The sequence below is a fragment of the Gopherus evgoodei genome, chromosome 10 (assembly GCF_007399415.2).
Source record: "Gopherus evgoodei ecotype Sinaloan lineage chromosome 10, rGopEvg1_v1.p, whole genome shotgun sequence".
Taxonomy (NCBI): Eukaryota; Metazoa; Chordata; order Testudines; family Testudinidae; genus Gopherus; species Gopherus evgoodei.
Window position 1 is genome coordinate 38993327 of NC_044331.1, and position 19940 is coordinate 39013266.

The 19940-nt window shown below is 47.2% G+C and overlaps 1 protein-coding gene across 4 annotated transcripts in view; it reads right to left on the reverse strand.

Moving 5' to 3' along the window:
• Positions 1-1803: 1803 nt before the first annotated feature.
• The window catches only part of C10H15orf39 (chromosome 10 C15orf39 homolog), a 40424-nt gene continuing 22287 nt past the window's right edge, over positions 1804-19940 (reverse strand). For 3 of the 4 annotated variants that reach the window (XM_030577506.1, XM_030577504.1, XM_030577505.1), the window contains one exon: positions 1804-5330. In XM_030577506.1, coding sequence (XP_030433366.1) covers positions 4483-5330 — 848 coding nt within the window. In that variant the 3' untranslated portion in view covers positions 1804-4482. Of the gene's footprint in view, positions 5331-8745; positions 8780-19940 lie in introns of all 4 variants that reach the window. The other variant, XM_030577507.1, reaches the window with a different exon arrangement.

Sequence of the window (19940 nt, forward strand, 5' to 3'; positions counted from 1 at the left end):
CAGAGAAAGACCCAGGGACAGATTCTGTGCTGCACATTCTGGGAGGCACCATGCAGATGGTTCAGCTCAAAGGGGTCGGGGGAGGCAAAAGCAGGGCTTTACCCAGGTGCATATGGGCTGTTCTCATGCTCCTCCTCCCAACCTTAGCACCCGCCAACACTGAAGGCAGTAAGGGAATGGTGGAGGGCCAGGGACAGTGAGGTTAGGTTAGCATATACTAGCTTGTACAATGTAGTAAGAGCTGAATTGGCATGTGTTTTTTGCAGAGTTCTGTTGGCTCAGGCTAAGGGCATGGCTACATTTGGAATTTCAAAGCGCTGCCCCGGCAGCGCTGCGGGAGCACTGCCGCAGCAGTGCTTTGTAGTCGGAGCGGCAGCGCTGGGAGAGAGCTCTGCCAGTGCTGCATGTAAACCACATTCCTTACGGGTGTAGCATGCAGCGCTGCCGCCCTGATTACACTGACGCTTTACAGCGCTGTATCTTGCAGCGCTCAGGGGGTGTTTTTTCACACCCCTGAGCACGAAAGTTGCAGCGCTGTAAAGTGTGAGTGTAGCCATAGCCTAAGCTACTTCCCACAATAACCTCCAAAGTACAACTCAGCATTTGGCATAAAAAGATAGGAAACTTGCCAAAAATCAAGATCGATTTGTTCTACATCTATTTGTTCTACATCTTAGTACGAACTAGGGAGACACCTTCATGGACCAACAGTTGGAATGCTAATATGCGAAACAGAGATAAGGAAGGTAAAAGTACAGAATAACATGTTAAGGGACTGGGATGAACTGATGGGGTGGATTTTAGTGACGTTGAGTTTTGTAACTTGTAAAATCATCCTGTCAATGGTCTAAGCTGAAACGTGTAACTGCATTAGATGGCTTCCCGCAGACTGGTATCATCTTGAACTTTTGTCCTGTACTGCATTACTGGGTTTTAGCCATAACCCTGACTGATATTGGTTATTTGATCTCTTGAATTGATTTCATTATCAAACCAAAGTGTCATCAAGCAATTGACTATACACTTGATCAACAGTGGCCTTGTGCTGTTCTTGTGTCAGGGGAATTCTCCCCTGGCCCCTTGTAGCACTTTTGCATCCCCTCTGTACCACTGGAGCAGCACATAGCTGGAGGCTGCATATGGAGTCCTGTGATATGGTCACCTCCTCCCCAGACCTCCCCTAAGAACACAGAGGTAAGGTCAACAGCTGTGGAGTAGCAGTGGTTGAGGTCCAGCAGGCCTAAGTGCAGTTTGATTCTGTGCAACAAATTTTTCCAAAAGGGGTGAAGGCAAAGTGCAAATATAAGAAAGACCCAGTCAATACTGAAAGGCAGAACAGGATATCATAGATCTGCCCCTGCTCCCACTGCAGTCAATAACAGAACACCCTTCTGCTTCAACAGAAGCAGGATAAAACTCCACAGGTGGCTTTGTTTGTTTATGTAAGACAGACAAATATCAGACACAGGGTCAAATTCTGCTCGTTTGGTCACAGGAGCAGTCCCACTGAAGCAAACAGGATTTAGCCTATGCCACATAGTCTAATTTATAAAGGCTCTGAACTGGGCTTCTGGGGATCTGGATATTATTTCTGGCTTTGTCACGGACAGACTTCTGGCAAGTTGTTTCCCCTCCCTGTTCCTGTTTCCCCTCCCACTCTTCATCTGTCATGTCTATTTAGATTGCAGGCTCTTCAGGGCAAGTGTCATTTCATACTCTGGGTACATTCTGTACCTTACACAACAGGGCCAAGAATAGATTGGGTACTACTGTAATAACATGGATAATGAGAAATCCAGAGTATTCAAAAACAAACCAAACACTTTAATCAGGGCGAGGCACCTCTTACGGTGATATTCTTACAAAATATTAAATAACGTGAAGGACTTTCTCCCATTTCGACTCTATACAAAAAAAATTACATTATTTACAAACACTGGTCTCCGAATAGCTTTACAATGCTACTGACAGACTGCACATGGCAAGAGTGTGCACAAACAGCACAGGGAACCCCTCCTTCCAAGTCGCCTGCGGGTTCAGTAGAAGCATTTTAAAAATCAAATGATACTCAATGCAACAGCAGCAGCAGCAGCAACTGCCTCCAGAAGCAGGAAAACACCATTTTGAAAAGACTAGTCCACTAGTTTTAGTTTTGTAGGTTGAAAATAAATACTTCCTGTAGTGGAGAAAAAAAATTCTCTTAACTTGTTCCTCAGCTCCCCCGACCAGCTGAAAATACCTGTGTGTAGAGTCTGTAAAAGCCTTTGCTCTTATACATCTCTACTGCACAATAATCAGTCCCATTTGGTTGCCTGGTGGAGCACAGATGTGTCAGTTCTTAGCCATTCATTTCAGCTGATGAGAGGGAGACTTCACTATTGTGTCCGGAATCATTACAGTGTTATAGGAAGTGAAATGATCGCTGTTCTGAAGACATATGAGGTCTCTCTCCTTCTCCCCCCGCATTTTATTGTTACATTAGGATAGTCCCCATTTCCTTGTCAAGTATAAAGGATATTCACCGGTATGTGCATTCCCTAAGAACTCCTTAAAAAGACAGCGAGGAGTGAGCATCCAGGACCTGCTTTGTAATCAGGTTTAAAAAAAGAAATCAGTCTTTAAAACCCACTGAGAATGTCTCTCAGCTACGACACAAGAATCGAGCTCCTAACCGGTGACACTATCTCACTTCACCTTGATTCTGCAAAGTTAACAGGGGAATCCAAAGGTTTAAATAAAACAAACAAACGAAAAAACAAAACCTCAAGGCAGCAGCTCCTTACAAAGGTAAGTTCATAACATTTTTAAAATGTTTTCATTTAAAACAACAAAATCAGTCCTGTAACTATGGAAGTCATAAGCCCGATGGTCTGTTTAATCTCTGTAGCCCTTCACAATTAAAAAGGACAGGGAGTTAAAGCAAGAAGCTATATTTAATGAATAAAGTATGTAAAAAGAAGGAGGGAGAAGCAAATGTTGGCTGAGCGGTGGGGAGCATTGCAATGAAGATGTAGATGGCAGTTCTTAGAGCAGCTCCCCTGATGGTTAGCTTTTCTTCCTTTAGGGGCAGAAAGTAAAGGTTCTCTCCATCCCCAAAAAACTCAAAACATTGAATCAAACAACCTCTTCCCCATTTAAAAAAAAAAGGGGGGGGGGTACTTCTGCTAAGCAGATCAGATACAGGTTAGCCACTCTTGGTTGAAAGGGGAAAGGTTTACAAGATTAGCAATGAAAAACAGAGCCAGTTGCTGCTCCTGTCCCAGCCAATCAGTGCTGTACATTCTGAAGTGTTCTTAAAAGTACCCATCAGCAAGCCCACACAAACTGCTCTGGAAGCAATGAGGCCACTAACATGAGTGGGCTTAGTCTGTCTCTTGTACAGCTTCCAGCTCCACAGAAAATGCACCTTTCAAAACCCATCATAGAATATTAAACTAAAAAGGAATATTAAAAAAAAAAGAAACTGTGTGTGTTGTGGGGAGGGGGAGATGTATAAGGACCAAATTCAGAACCAGTTTAGATCCTGTGCAAGATCAAACCATCTCCAAGAGGATTGCATAGAGTGCACAAAATCACAAATTTTGACTGTAAAGAGCCAGATCCTGCTCCATGGAAAGTCATGGCCTGACTCCCACTGACTCCGTGGCAGCAGAATCAAGCCCCATGTGTTCAACTGAAACTCAGCTTCAAGGATGTTGTGTCTCCAGCAGTCACCAGCTAGACCCAGGGGGGATTGCTCATAGGGTGCATTTTGAACAGGAACCTGCACAAACTGTAAGTCAGGTGAGTGTGAAAGAGCAGAAATACATTCTATCTGAAAACAGTGGCTGGGAGGCTGTGTAAAGAGAGAGATGATCCGACAAAAATCAAGTGGGAGCAAAGGAGATTAAAAGAAAAGGTGCCTACTGGAAGAATAGAGTGACACCACTTCCCTGCTGTACTCCTGAGCTACATGTGCTTGGTGTGGTGCCCTCTATAGGCTGCTGGGGTTGTGCACGTGGAGGGCCTGTCCCCTTTGAACACTGAAGGTGGCCTCCATGTGAGAGCCCAGCCTCCAGGAAGGAGACTGCTCTCCCCGGTTGGGGGATATCCATGCCAATAAGGAACGATGGGAGGTTATGGATTAGGGGAGAATGGTCAGTCTGGGGGAAATATTGCTTTGAATAGATGCAATTATTCCTCTCCCACTGAACCAAGTCCAGTGGCCTTCCATGTGGAATTTATCTTCTGAACTTCCTGCTACAGACACAAGGCACATTGGTGCTTTGATGTCCATTCAGAAGGTGCAGGGTGAGTGGGGGAGGAGAAAGGAATGAACTCATTTCGTTATGTGGCATTTCTCCCCATCGATACCTGGGTCCATTTAGTCTATTGACTGAGATGGGACCAGGGTGGGGAAGACAATAAACAAGCCCCAGAGCTTTTTACTCTGAGTTGGAGCCATTAGTGCTGTGAGCCACCAGCGATGGCCAAGGTCCACTTTCATTCATCCACTTTCAGCCAGCCTTTCTTGTAGTCCTGCAGGATCTCCAGGTAGTACTGCCACTCAGGCTCGCTGTCATACTTCACCTCATACACGGTCTTGAGGGGGTCCTTGTGATGCTTGTGGATCCTCAGCACCACCCCCTGGTACCAGGCCTCTGTTTTGTCATTCTCCTCATACAGATGTCTGATCCGCTTGCCCACCAGTTCTGGGTACCTGGATGGCGAGGTTGGACTCTCTGTCTCGTGCCTGAAGGTCTTGCTGAGGAGGGAGCAGCCTCGCCTTGAAGCTGGACCCCTCCCCCTCATCCTGCTAGTGTCATGGAGAAGAGTCCTCTGCACTCCCCGAAGGACTCTCTGGAATTTGATCCGGACCATTGAGTTCCGGAGGTGCAGAACCCTTGAGGTACTCCTGGTCTTCCTGGATGCCTTACTGGTCAGCTTCAGCTGAAGGGTTCTACAAGACTTTTGGGTTTGGAGAAGTTTCTTCTTGGCACAAGAGGGTGGTGGGAGTCCATTTGGTTTTGAATCCAGGGAGCTGGGAACAACTTGGGAAGATGGTCTCCCATCCTTGAGCAAAGTATCCCCTCCATCAGGAAGGGAGAAGCTTCCCTGAGGCTTTTCATCAAGCGGCTGGGTTTTCTCTGGTCCCAGGGCAGCAGTACCCTCCTGGAAAGGAGATCCCTGCTTAGATGAGATCAGAAACTTTCCTTTCCTGTGCTTTCCCTTGAACAAGTTGGCCGGCATTCCGGCTCTTGCGCTTATCAGGCCCCCAGTTGCTTTTTTCTTCACGTAATCCACTGCTACTCCTTTGCCTTCATCTGTCAGAGTCCCTGTGCTAGGTTCACCTAGGTGAGAAAGAGAGGACATGGTCAGTTAAGTTAGCACCTTCACCTGCTTAAAATAAAGCTCTTGTTGCACTGTGAGGACAATACGTGAGGACGACATCTGCAGGAACTGAAGCCATAGGCACACCATACAGTTTCAACCCTAGTCTACTAGCTAAAATGCAATGGGTTCCATTTCCTCCTCCTTTGGGGCTTACTTCCGGTGACCTGAAAGGGAGCCTGGTAAAGGTCCTTTCAGATCCAGCACCTGTAGAGATGGAGCACTCCCTGCTGTATTCCTCTGACAACAGTGCCTAGGAAAATTCCATTATGCTGATGAGGCAGAAGAGAGTATACCTTGGAACTGTGGTTACCCACCAGCTTATGACTAGGATGGAGAATTTGAATTGATGCCATTAGCTACCCGTGGAGGCTCCGCCACGTGTTTTAAATGGCTGTTATGGAAGTAGTCCTCCAGATTATACTGGTTCTGGCAACTATGTTTTATGGCCAAAAACCTGAGTTTCATTGGCTCCTGCCCCTGCCCCACCCCTCACGATTTAAACAAGACCAGCTTGTTTAAATCTCTCCAGTTGCTCTGAGTCAATTACCATAAAGTTAAAAGACCAGGGTAACTTTCAGAGCTTGGATAGGAAGCCACTTCTGCACTGATCCTCCCTGTTCTAGCCCCTGCTTTTGCCTAGAGCATAAGGAAATGGAAGCTGTCATGTACCGATGAGATCTGATCTAGGATATCAGAAATGTAGGGCTGGAAGGAACCTCAAGAAGTCATCTAGTTCATTTGCCCACACTGAGAAAGGGCTAAGTATACCTTGACCATCTCTGTTTGTCTAAATTGTTCTTAAAAACTTCCAGTGCTGGGGATTCCACAACTTCTACTGGTAACCTAGTCCAGTACTTGATGGTCTTCATGGTTAGAAAGTTTTTCCCACACAATCCAACCTAAATTTCCCTTGTTGCAAACTAAGCTGATTACTTCTTGTCCAACCATGGAAAACAATTGATCACCATCCTCTTTAAAACATGCTTCTCCAATCCCCCCTAGTCTTCTCTTCTGTAAACTAAACATGCCCCCATCTTTCAGCTTTTCCTCCTAGGTAGGGCCCTTCATTTTCGGTTTTTATTTTATTTAATTTTTCCCAGGAATTTATCAGTTTTCATTACAACAAAAAACAGGGAAAATTGGTGGAAAAAAAACTATTAATATTTTTTCTGGGTAAACATCAGGTTTTATTTTGGTGGACAGAAGGACGGGGGGTAAGTATTCAGTAGATTAATGCTTTGATGAATGGGATTCAATCTGGTTTGCTGCAGAGCTAAAAACAGAACTTAATACACAATGCCACCTCTGAGTTTAAGAAAACAATATCTTTCTAATACCAAAATAAAACTTTTCACTTGAATAAACAGTTGACTGTTGCAGACTTAGAACTGTTAGCCTATAAATATTTACATGTAATAATTGGGCCACACCATTTGCAGCGCACACACTCAACTTCATCCTTTTCTCTGGTGGTTTTTTTTAAACTTCTGAATATTTCCTTGTGTTCTGAAACACACTGATACAAGTTTTCGTTTCCTTCCCATCTTTTTGTCAGATCTTTAAACTGTTATCTGCTAACAGCTTGAAATGGGTACATGGTGGGTGTGAGATTCATCAGTACGTTCATATGCGCACATGCTTCAGAATTTGTGTACCTGCCTGTTTGTTTATTATGTGTCTCTTCTAGACTAATACATAGCCTTACTTCAACAGCCAGCTCTGCCTATACACATAGACTAATGTATTATCATACATATCTCATGCAATCTCTTGTATTTTCCTAATAAATCGAGTACTTTAATATAATAGAATGCTACAAAAGTAGGGTGAAAATTGGAAAAAAAAAACCAAAATACTTTTTATAAAACCCAGGATTTTTTCAGTAAAAATCAATCAGTTTAAACTGAAAACAAAGGGGCTTACTCATAGGCTACATTTTCCAAACCTCATATACATTTTTGTTACTCTCCTCTGGAGTCTCTTCAATTTGTTCACATCTTTCTCAAAGTGCATGCTCTAGATTGGAGCTGAGGCCTCACCAGTGCTGACTAAAGTGGAACAATTATAGGATATCAGGGTTGGAAGGGACCTCAGTAGGTCATCTAGTCCAACCCTTTGCTCAAAGCAGGAACAATCGCCAGACAGATTTTTGCCCCGAATGTCCCCCTTGAAGATTGAACTCACAACCCTAGGTTTCGCAGGCCAATGCTCAAACCTCTCCTGTGTCTTAGATACAACACTCTTGTGACCTTCTGGCCTGGGAAAGGAACTGAGCAGAGGAGGAGGGAGTGGTTAGTCTGGAGCTGGCTGGGGACGAGGAGTGAAGTGCAGACATGGGAGTCTGGCTCACTGCCCCCAGAATGAACCCGGCCAAGGGGTCCGGTTCGCTGTATCTACAAGCTCTGTTTTATACCCTGTTCCTGTCATCGAATAAACCTCTGTTTTACTGGCAAAAAATCATCCTAGAATCACAATTGCCTTTTTCACTGCAGCATCACATGGTTGACATTCAATCTGAGATACAGTATAACCCCCAGATCCTTTTCACAGCACTACTGCCTAGCCAGTTATTCCCCATTTTGTATTTATTTTATTTTTTTCCTTAAGTCTAGTACTTTGCACTCGTCTTCATTGCATTTCATCCTGTTGATTTCCGACCAATTTGTCAAGACCTGTCTGAATTTTAATCCTGTCCTCCAAAGTGCTAGCATCCCCTCCCAGCATAGCATCATCCACAAATTTTGTAAGCAGAGTCTCCACTCCATCAGTTATGTTGTGAATGAAGATATTGAGTAGTAACAGACCCGAGACACACCCTTTAAATACCTCACTAGGTGCATCCTCCCAGTTTAACAATGAACCATTGAGAATTACTCTTGGAGTAGGGCTTTCAGCCCTAAGCAATTTAAAAAAGGAATTAGCAAAGATAGCCAATGTTCTCATAGAAAGTGCCGGAACTACGATACACTTAACAACCAAATAGTGTCCAATTATTTTGGGTGGGATTTTCCAAGGAGCCTAAAGGATTTCGGCACCTAACTCCCTTAAGCTCCTTTGAAAGGGATTTGTTCTGGATGGGATTTTAAAGGCCTATTGAGAGGAGGAATAGGCAGGAGTTACTTTGTCAAGAATTATTCCTGTTTTGCCAACACACTCTAGGCCAGTCATTCCCTCTCTCGTCTCCCCCAGACAGACTAACATACACAAGGGCAGATGGTAATCTACTGTCCAGTATTGTGATGGAAGGCCAGTTGCTCAGACACCAGTGCCACTTCACCTCTGTGCCCCATAAGTAACTGGGTGTTCTCCCCAACAGCATGGTTTCAACTGTTTTTAATATATTAAAAACACACACAAAGAACAAATACCTACTTGGAGGCATGCTGGCCAGCTTGTGAACTTGGACCTGTAAGAAATAAAGTTATTGGTAATCATCTGAAGCGCAGCAAAGATGACACTATTCAAAGGCTACTAGGAAGGGGCAGTTGGAACTAATTACAGTAGGATCAGGGTCTCTACTTGGAAATAAAGAGAGACTTACGCTTATTTTTTTCAGGGTGCAAACTGATCTCCTGGGGAAATCGGAGTAATCTCTTTTTCCCTAACTATTTAGAGCCCTGCGCACCCTATTGTTAAGGCTGTAGAGAGATTTCACCAGGCCAGAGAAGCTGGGAATTCCTAGCATAATCTTGGTTGATTTGCATTGTGATTGATATGGAATTGAGGTTTCGATTCCACAAGGGACAGGGCACCTCCAAACCAGCACCTTCCAGGGCCAGGATCTAAAGCATGGTGATTCCATTGAGAATAAAATGGGAATTGTAACCTCATTGTGCCAGGGGTCTGGTTTAATATGCCTCCCATGTGGGTCACTCCAAAAAAATTGCAAGAGGCGCTTCCCTTGCAGAAACACAGGTTGGGTCTGGGTGCACATGCTGGGAACACACCATATTTCTGGTAATTAAAGGCTTTCAGTGGGAAAAAAATCCAGTTAGCGCTGCACAGAATCCCACCTACATGTTCCATATAGGGATCAGACCCTTTGTTTCTGGTCAAAGTTGGCCAACTGGGTCTGCCTACACCAGACACAGCAAACTAAGTTCCCAGAGAAGTGTCACCAATGACAACACAGTAACTTTTCCATTGACTTTTTCCATTGGGGGAAAAATGGGAAGGATAGGCCTCAACACCTCATCCCAAAACTAGGGCCTCTAATGATGCTGTGCTCCTCCAGTTACTGCCTTGCAACATCAGAGAGGCAAGCGCAAATGTTCTGTGGCAGATTTATCTTTAACACTCGAGAAGAGATGCTAATGCCAGTGAAGCCATCTTCAAAGACACCTAAATGTATAGAATAGAGGGGTAAGAGCAAAGACCTCCATTCTTCTCATTAATGGAACCTAGAGATGACCAAAGCCCCTGTTCAGCAAAGCACATCGATGGACTTTACATGCTTCACGTTAAATATGTACTTAATTGCTTTGCTGAACATGGCCCTAATGACCAGAAAGACATTTTAACCGCCACAAAAGCAGATGATTGTATAGTCACAGCGGTTAAAGGTCAAAATTTCTTTAGGCTCCTTTGCCCTGTTTTTATCCTAATCCTCTGTTGTTACAGGTTCATATGTGGACAGTTAGTAGCTCAGAGCATCTATTTACAGGGCTGTTTTTGGGTGGCATTTACAGACAAGGTATGCGAAAGAAATTCAGCCACTGAGAATTTAGCTGGAGAAGCTGTCCTTCGCACAGGGACAGAATACGTCCCTTTAAAATTAAGGGACAACCCAAGAGTGTAACCACCTCCTTATGTTAAAAAAATACAGTAAGGGAACACATCTATCTACAGCGCATAGGCAGATCAGGACAATACTTCTCACTTGTACAGTCTGCTACAGGTAAAATTGGAGCAGTTTGCTACTTCCTTATGCCCCGAGCTGTGACCACATGCCCCTCTCCAGATCATAGCAAGGTCTCTGTCAACACAACACAGGGCCCATATCCAAGCAGTGATAGAAGAAGCTGAAGAAAATCAAAAGGTGCTGCTGTGAGCATATATTGCCCAGTTTGGCCCACCCTACCCCCATGCTAAATAACTGCTCAGACCCAAAAGGTAAAGCTACTTTGTTTGGATCAGAACAAACAAACGTTCTGCTTCAGGTGCTGTTTGGTTTTAAAATTCAGTTAGTTTCTTAGGCTGTAGCGAATGCTGACTGAAATGCAGCAAACTATTCCCCTCCATGATCTGCACTGGGAAAAAGGGGCCTCTAAACTGACTGCCAAGCAGTGCCTTGACCTAGGATTCTCACACGTGCTCTGCAGCACTGATCTATCTACTTGCTGTCTAAAGACTACCCATCACCATGGTATCTGGTAGCAGTGAGCAAGAACATGAATGATTGGTTAGACTGATAGAGCTCAGGGTCGCGGTACCTTGTTTCATGGGGCAGAAAGAGAAGAGTGTTAAATGCCAGAGGTAGGATTAATGGCACTCCAAGCTACACGCATTTACCTACTGTGACACTAAGCACCCCTGTATTCACACCCTGCACACTGTTGTAATAACCTTTGTACAAAATATGCCTTGTGAGGTGTGAGGTTAAGAGTCTGCATTGTTAGAGATCAAGGGAAGATGTTTGCTCAGGTCTTGTGATGTAAGCAAACAAGTCTTGTCTATTGCTATAGTTTTAATTCAAAAGATCAAAAAAGGAATGTTAACATTTATGATGATACTTGAGTGAAATAGTATTATTGTCTATGTGTCTCTTTGAAGGTTGTGGTAACCTGTATCTGAACTGTTTAATGAATAAATTACTCTGTGCTTATTGTCAGGATGTTTGGGAGAAGGAGTTAAACCTATTATTTTCTTAGGCCAAAAGGCTGCTGGAAATGTATAAGAAGCCTGGGACATGATCCTGCTTCATCTCAGATCTGCTTTGGGTTTCAAGAGGGGGAAACCTTAAGCCACAAGGATTGAGATCCCCAGTCACTGACTGGAGCCACCCTGAATATGGACATTGGACTGTAACTTATGGACTATTTCTAAAAGGACTTTTGGCAATTACAAGCTCACCTCTGCTATGCATCTGAACCTCAAGAATTGACTTCAAGTCTATATGTATATTGATCTTTTAACCAACATTCTCTCTCTTTTCTATTTTAATAAATTTTAGCTTAGTTAATAAGAATTGGCTATAGTGTGTATTTTGGCTATAGCGTGTATTTTGGGTAAGATCTAAGTTATAATTGAACCTGGGTATGTGGCTAATCCTTTGGGATTGGAAGAACCTTTTCTTTTATATGATGAGATAAGATTTTCAGGAATCATCATCATATGACAGGTATGTCTGGATGGAGGCCTACGGCTGGGTACTTTAAGGGAACTGCGTGATTTGGACTTCTAAGTGACCAGTGAGGTACTATAGAAGCTGTTTTGTACTGGTTGGTAAATCTAAGTATTGAAATAACCACCAGCATTTGGGGTTTGTCTGCCCTGTTTGTTTGCCGTTCACTCTGATTGAGTGACCTCAGCTGGCTCCCACGGGCAGCACCGTCACAGTGGCATAGTTGTGCTAGGATCCACAGAACCAGGTCAATTAAACTTTGGGTCAGAACCCCACGCTATCCAAATTTGAAATTTTGGATTGAGAGTTCGGTTGGTTAAAGAGCAGTTGCAATGGATGAGCAAAGAGCATATGAGGGTCTTGACAAAAAAGCCCTGGAAGATTTGTGTTCAGAAAAGTGCATAAGATTTAGAAAGAAAGCTACAAATCAAGAACTGAGAGAGCTGTTAATGGCCAGTGATCAGGAGGAAGGAGCACAGCCCTTACCTGATACTACAGAACCTGCAGAAGCAATTGGAATGCAAAAGAGTAGCAGTTTATCTGTTGGGAGTGGCAATGTGCCTGATGAGAAAAGTTTGGATGAGCCTAGGCAGCCTTATGAGCTAATGGCTTTGTCTAGTCAGCAGTTTGGGAAGGCAGGGATAGTGGAAAATGAGTGTCCCTATCCCTTACCTGTTTCCTATGTGGAGAAATGTGACAGTGAAGGGAATGTGCCTGTGTCTGTCAGGGGTATTGATTTGCCTATGAAGAAAGCTACCTCGGTCTCCAAGCAGTTGTCTGTGTGCTGGGACAAGGAAAGTGAAATCCCAAGCTGGATGTCTGGTAAAGGAGAATGTGTCTCCGGCTCTTCTGTGTCTGTGGAGCAGACAGAAGGTGCCTTTCAGCCTGTGATGGCTGAAAATAGTGCAGTTGTCTCACAGTTGGTTCTGGATTCAACTAAAGACCAGGAAGGGAATGGTCCTAAGTTTGTGTCTGCTGGGGAGAATGGCACTGTAATTAGGTTAGTGTCTTAGCATCCAGTTAGTGTCTTAGCAAAATCCCAGAGACTAGACAATTCTGGTGCTTGTAGTTTGCCAGTTGCTAATGTGTAGTTGGAAAAGAGTGAAGCAACTCTGTCTGATCAGGGTGATACCCTAGCCAGGGCACAAGAACAGCAGAAAGGTTATTTGATTGTGTTACCTACTGATAGTTTGACAACTTGTAGCAAGAAGGAAAAGATTCCTAAACTTGTTCATGGCCAAGGGAAGGAGAATGCTTCTAACCTGTTATCTAGAAAGTCTATAAGTTTTCCTGAAAGGGGATTGTGTAGGAATCTGCCTGATGGGCCAAAGGTGATTCTGAATGTAAGTAAAACCCAGAAAAAGACGGTTATTCACCTTTGTAACTGTTGTTCTTCGAGATGTGTTGCTCATATCCATTTCAATTAGGTGTGCATGTGCTGCGTGCATGCTCGTCCGAAGATTTTTACTCTAGCAACACTCGGTGGGTCGGCTGGGCGCCCCCTGGAGTGACGCCGCTATGGCGCTGGATATATACCCCTGCTGACCCAACAGCCCTTCAGTTCCTTCTTGCCAGCTACTCCGACAGAGGGGAAGGAGGGCGGGTTTGGAATGGATACGAGCAACATATCTTGAAGAACAACAGTTACAAAGGTGAGTAACCGTCTTTTCTTCTCCGAGTGCTTGCTCATATTGATTCCAATTAGGTGATTCCCAAGCCTTATCTAGGCGGTGGCGTCGGAGCGAGATGTTGCAGAATGCAAAACTGCTGAGCCAAATGCTGCATCATCTCTGGACTGTTGAACCAATGCGTAATGTGTGGCAAAGGTGTGAATCGATGACCAGGTAGCTACCCGACATATTTCCTGGATCGGGACGTGGGCCAGGAGGGCAGCAGATGAAGCTTGCGCCCGAATAGAGTGGGCGGTGAGGTGGCTAGCCGGAACGTGAGCCAATTCATAGCATGTGCGAATGCAGGATATTACCCAAGATGAAATCCGTTGGGAAGAGACTGGTAAGCCTTTCATCCGGTCCACGACAGCTACAAAGCGCTGAGATGACCTTCGGAAAGGTTTGGTTCTCTCGATATAAAAGACTAGAGCACTGTGGATGTCCAGGGTGTGCAGGTGTTGTTCCTGACGCGATAAGTGCGGCTTCAGGAAGAAGACTGGGAGGAAGATGTCTTGGTTGACATGAAAGGTAGACACCATCTTAGGGAGGAAAGAGGCGTGCGGTTGCAGCTGTACCTTGTCCTTATGGAATACAGCATACGGGGGGTCTGCTGTCAAGCCCGAAGCTCAGATACTTGTCTCGCCGAAGTAATAGTGACGAGGAAAGCTGTCTTCCAGGAAAGGTACGGCAGCAAGCAGGTAGCCAGTGGTTCGAAAGGAACACCCATAAGCTTGGCTAGCACCAGGTTCAGATCCCAGGTAGGGGACGGGCGTCTAACTTGAGGATACAAACGTTCCAGTCCTTTGAGGAACCTTGAGACTATAGGGTGAGAGAAGATTGATCGGTCATTTTCCCCCGGATGGAAGGTGGAAATGGCTGCCAGGTGCACCTTTATGGAAAAGACCACTAGGCCCTGCTCTTTTAGGGACTGGAGGTAGTCCAGGACAGTGGGAACGGATACCTGCCTGGGGACTAAGTTACCCTGAGCGCACCAACAGGAGAAACGCTTCCACTTGGCGAGATATGTCATCTTAGTGGAAGGCTTTCTACTGCCCAAGAGCATGTGTTGGACCGAGGCAGAGCAACGCAATTCAGACTGACTCAACCATGCAGCAACCAAGCTGTGAGATGAAGGGACTGCAGGTCCGGATAGTGAAGCCTGCCGAAGTCCTGTGTTATGAGGTCCAGCCAGAGTGGCAGGGAAATTGAGTATGCCACTGAGAGGTCGAACAACGTTGGTGTACCAGTGTTGCCTCGGCCACACTGGAGCAATGAGGATTAGGTGGGCTCTGTCCCTGCGGAGCTTGAGTAGGACTCTGTGGATGGGTGGAAATGGTGGGAACGCATAAAGTAGATGCCTCTTCCATGGGATCAGGACTGCATCTGAGAGGGAGCCCGGGGAGTGTCCCTGGAAGGAGCAGAACATATGGCATTTCCTGTTCTCTCGGGAGGCAAATAGGTCTATGTGGGGAAACCCCCACTTCCGGAAAAACAGAATGGATGACGTCCGGGCGAATCGACCACTCGTGAGACAGGAAGGATCTTTTGAGGTGATCTGCCAGGGTGTTCTGGACTCCTGGGAGAAAAGACGCTACCAATTCAATGGAGTGGGCTATGCAAAAGTTCCAAAGGTGGATGGCTTCTTTGCAAAGGAGGGAGGGGCATCCTCCGGCCTGCTTGTTTATGTAAAACATGGCCGTTGTCCGTGAACACTGATACACAACGGCCTTGGAGATGGTCTCGAAACACCTGGCATGCTAGGCGAACTGCTCTCAGCTCCCGCACATTGATGTGTAAAGCCAGTTCTTGAGGCGACCAGAGGCCTTGAGTGCGGAGTCCCCGAGGTGTGCACCCCAACCTAGAGATGACGCGTCCGTGGTTAGGGCCATCGAGGGTTGAGCTAGGTGGAATGGCATCCCTGCACAGACTAGAGTGGGGTCTAGCCACCAGGTTAGGGAGCCCAGAACCTTTCTGGGGATAGTGAGCACTGAGTCCAGGCTGTCTCTGCGTGATTGGTACATTGAAGCAAGCCAGGCTTGGAAGGGACGGAGGCGTAGCCTGACATGCTTGGTCACGAAGGTGCAGGAGGCCATGTGACCTACTAGGCTGAGGCAGGTGCGCACCGACATTGTCGGGAAGGTTTGAAGACTTTGGATTAATGAAGCCATTGTCTGAAAATGCGACAGCGGGAGGCAGGCTCTGGCCACATTGGAGTCCAGAACCGCTCCAACGAAGTCTATTCTCTGCGATGGCACGAGGGTAGACTTTTCCATGTTGATCATGAGACCTAGGCTCCTAAAGAGGTCTCTGACGATGTGCAGGTGCTGTAATACTTGCCATTGGGAAGTCCCTCGAATGAGCCAATCATTGAGATATGGGTATACGTGTATTCGCCAACGGCGGAGGGAGGCGGTGACTACAGCCATGCACTTTGTGAAGACACGTGGAGCTGTAGAAAGGCCAAACGGAAATACAGTAAACTGAAAGTGTTGGTGGTTGACCACAAAAACAGAGGTACCATCTGTGTGGTGGGTAAATTGTGATGTGGAAATATGCGTCCTTCATATCGAAGGCAGCATACCAGTCCCCCGGATCCAGGGATGGGATAATGGTCCCCAGGGATACCATACGGAACTTCAGCTTTATCATGAATTTGTTGAGTTCTCGCAGGTCTAGGATCGGTCGTAGACCTCCCTTTGCCTTGGGGATTAAGAAGTAGCGAGAATAAAACCCCTTGCCTCTCATGTGCTTTGGCACCTCCTCTATGGCTCCCATGGCTAGGTGCGACTGGACCTCTTGTAGGAGGAATTGCTCATGAGATGGGTCCCTGAAGAGGGACAGGTAGGGAGGGTGGGAAGGCAGGGTTGAGGCAAACTGGAGGTGGTATCCCTCTTCCACCATGCGCAGGACCCAGCGATCTGAAGTTAGCTGGGACCAGGCAAGGAAGAATCGGGAGAGGCGGTTGAAAAAGAAAGGAGAAGGATCCAGTGGGGTAACTGGTGGGCCATCCTCGGGCATCCCATCAAAAGTTCTGCTTAGGCCCTGCTGGTGGTTTAGGAGGCGCCTGATTTTGAGCTCGAGGGCCCGACTGTCGCCAATGATTCCCCCTGCCACGCCTTCTAGTAACGTCCTGATGTGGCCTAGTCTGGGCGTAAGGACAGCGTAGCTGGGGCCAGAAGGTCCTGCGTTGGGTCACTGGCGTGTGCATACCCAGTGAGCATATTATAATGCGATTGTCCTTCAGTCTTGTCTGAGAAAAGGCCCTGGCCCTCAAAGGATAAATCCTGAATAGTTTGTTGCAATTCAGGAGGAAGGCCGGATACCTGGAGCCAGGAGATACGCCTCATCGTTACTCCTGATGCCAGAGTTCTGGCTGCAGAGTCCGCTGCATCCAGAGAGGCCTGGAGGGAGGTTCTCGCTATCTTTTTACCCTCCTCAAGTAGGGCTGTGAATTCTTGATGGGACTCTTGGGGAAGAAGCTCCGTAAACTTCCCCAGGGACACCCAAAGTGTTAAAGTTATACCTACTTAGGAGAGCTTGTTGGTTCGCCACCCTAAGCTGGAGGCCCCCGGCCGAGTATATTTTGCGGCCTAGTAGGTCCATACGCCTAGCCTCCTTTGACTTAGAAGCCGGGGCTGGCTGGCCATGATACTCCCATTCATTCACTGATTGGACAACTAGAGAGCAAGAAGGCGGGTGAGTATAGAGATATTTGTACCCCTTTGAGGGGACCATATATTTCCTCTCTACTCCCCTTGCTGTAGGTGGAATTGAAGCTGGGGATTGCCAAATGGTGTCCGCATTAGTTTGCATAGTGCAGATGAATGGAAGAACGACTCTAGTAGGTGCATCAGCTGATAGGATGTCCACGACCGGGTCCTCCATTACAGGGACCTCCTCCACCTGCAAGTTCATATTCTGAGCCACTCAGCGCAGAAGGTCCTGGTGGGCCCTAAGGTCAATTGGTGGAGGGCCTGAGGAGAATATCCCCGGCCACCGCCTCATCAGGTGAGGAGGAGGAGGAGGAGGAGGAGAGGCCCAGGACCAAAGGGTCCTGTGGTGGCTCCTGCACTTGATGGGCGTCATCTGCGTCTGGCGGAACCTTGGCGACTGCAGATGGTATTGGCGCCTCGTCTATGCCTGTGGGTGGGGGGCAGCTTACTGTTGCCTCTGGTGCCCGGTGCTCTGATGGGGCAGACCGTTGAGCCACTGATGGTGCACCTTGGCTTTGGTGGTATGCCCACGGTGTCCAGAAGGACCAGTGATGAGGCCCTTGCTCGTGGCTCTGTCTCTCCGAGAATATATGGCTGGGCACATCAGAGACTCGCCCCTGATGATAGGATGCTCTACCAGCCTGCGATGACACCGATGTGTGTCTGGAAGGCCACAGCCGTGCTGATAGGCCCTGAGGTGGTGCCACTGATCTCGACGCTCGGGCCCGGGGCGGTACTGGGGAGCGGTACCGGGAGCTATAACGGTACCGCGAGCGAGACCAGGACCTTCTACAGTATCAGTGCTGGGAGGTCAACCGAGATCTCGAGTCCCTTCGTCTGCAGCGACTGTGGGATACACGGTGCCGAGATTGGTACTGTGAGCCGGATCGGTACCAGGAGTATCTGTTCGGTGACTGAGATGCTGAACGGTGCCGCAAGTGCGACCGGTGCCGCGATGGAGAGTGGTGCTGGGACTGCGGGCGGTGCCAAGAGCAGGAACGGTGCGATTGAGAACATCTGCGAGACTGGGATCTTGAATGACGTCTCTCTGGTGGACCAACGGAAGGAGGCCTTACCATGGCCGGCTTGCCGATGGATTGTATGACCCACACCGGCAGTGCCGGGGGTTGAGGCCGTGTTGACTCCGTCATTGTGATGAGCTCCCTTGCCGTGGAGAAGGTCTCCGGCGTAGAAGGGAGGGCAAGCTCTCCCACAGCATGAGCCGGGGAGGTGTCGGGAACCAGACACAACAGCCTTTGTGGGACCGGAATCGATGGTGCCGAGCTTGGCAGAGCCGCAATCTGTGGAGTCGCAGTTGACAGTGCCGCGGCAGATAACAGTGCCGGACGAGCCGTCTTGGAAGAGCGCTCCTTCCGTGTAGCCGAAGTTGAGGCACTATGTTGCTTCCCAGGTCTCGAGGACAGGGAGCGGTGCCGAGCAGATGTCGGTGCTGAGCAGATGTCGGTGCCGGGACTCTCTTTCTAGGTACTGGAGCAGTCCGGTGCCGGAGGGGCGCTCCTTACCGAAGCAGTCTGTTGGGCGCTTGGCACCGACGCTGCAGGACTAAGTGCTGACTCCATGAGGAGCTGCTTCAGTTGAAAGCCCTGCTTCTTCTTCATCCTTGGTTTAAAGGACTTGCAAATGTGGCACTTATCAGGAAGGTGAGATTCCCCTAGGCACATGAGGCAGGAGTCGTGAGGATCCCCTACTGGCATCGGCTTTTGGCACGCCGAGCACGGTTTGAATCCCGGTGCCTTGGGCATGGGCCCGCACCAAGGAGGAGGAAAGGGGCTAATCCCCGATCCTCCCTGAACTATATACACTAACTATAAAGATAAGGACTAACTATAACTATAAGAACTCGAACTATAGACACAGTAACAGTAAAGAACTACGAGTAGCTAGGGATGTGGAGATCAGCAAAGCCACACTCCACAATTCCAACGACCGTCACGGGCGATAAGAAGGAACTGAAGGGCTGTTGGGTCGGCAGGGGTATATATCCGGCGCTATAGCGAAGCGACTCCAGGGGTCGCCCAGCCAACCCACCGAGTGTTGCTAGGGTAAAAATCTTCCGATGAGCGTGCACGCGGCATGCGCACACCTAATTGGAATCGATATGAACAAGCACTCGAAGAAGAGTCTGTTGTGGCTCAGGGAAGTGTTCCTTTAGAGCAAGCCCTGGGTGAAGAGGGTAAGAACAGAATTTCTGTGAGGGGCGAACTGTTGCTTAAAGAACCTGCTAAGGAAAAAAATCCTCATAGTAATCTGTGCAAGCAGTTTGGTACAACTGAAGGATGTGAAAGTGATTTAATCAAGGAAGTTTCAGTTCCTAACAGCCAGAAATTTTCTGTTGTGAATGGATCCACTGACTTTCCTTTTGAAAGATCCAGTGTGGATAGCTTTGAAAAAGGTCTCAGATGGAGTAAGAGCTGTTCAGAAAGTTGAGCAGCCCTATAACCAAGTGGCTGGGTTTGGCCAGCTTGTTGGAAAGACAATAGTGTTGGGACAGGACTGTCTCCATGCAAATTTTGTAAGTGAGCTGTCTGTGCTTCAGGGTCTGAGGAGAGATTTGGTTACTGGTGTTTCAAAGCAGAACAGTTTTATGGCCGAATGCTTGAGGATGCAGGGGAGAGTAAGCAGACTCTCACCCTCAGACTCTTTGGATTTGTGTGATATCTCTGTAAAACAGAGTCCAGTCTTGAAATTAGTAGCAGCTGAAAATCTAAAAGCTAGTGTCTGTATTAATGCAAATTACCTGGCTGGCAGGAAGAAGAAAGACTTGCTGATAGCTGTTAGCAAAGAGAGCCCACCCCAACAGCCAGTACATTCTGTTAAGCA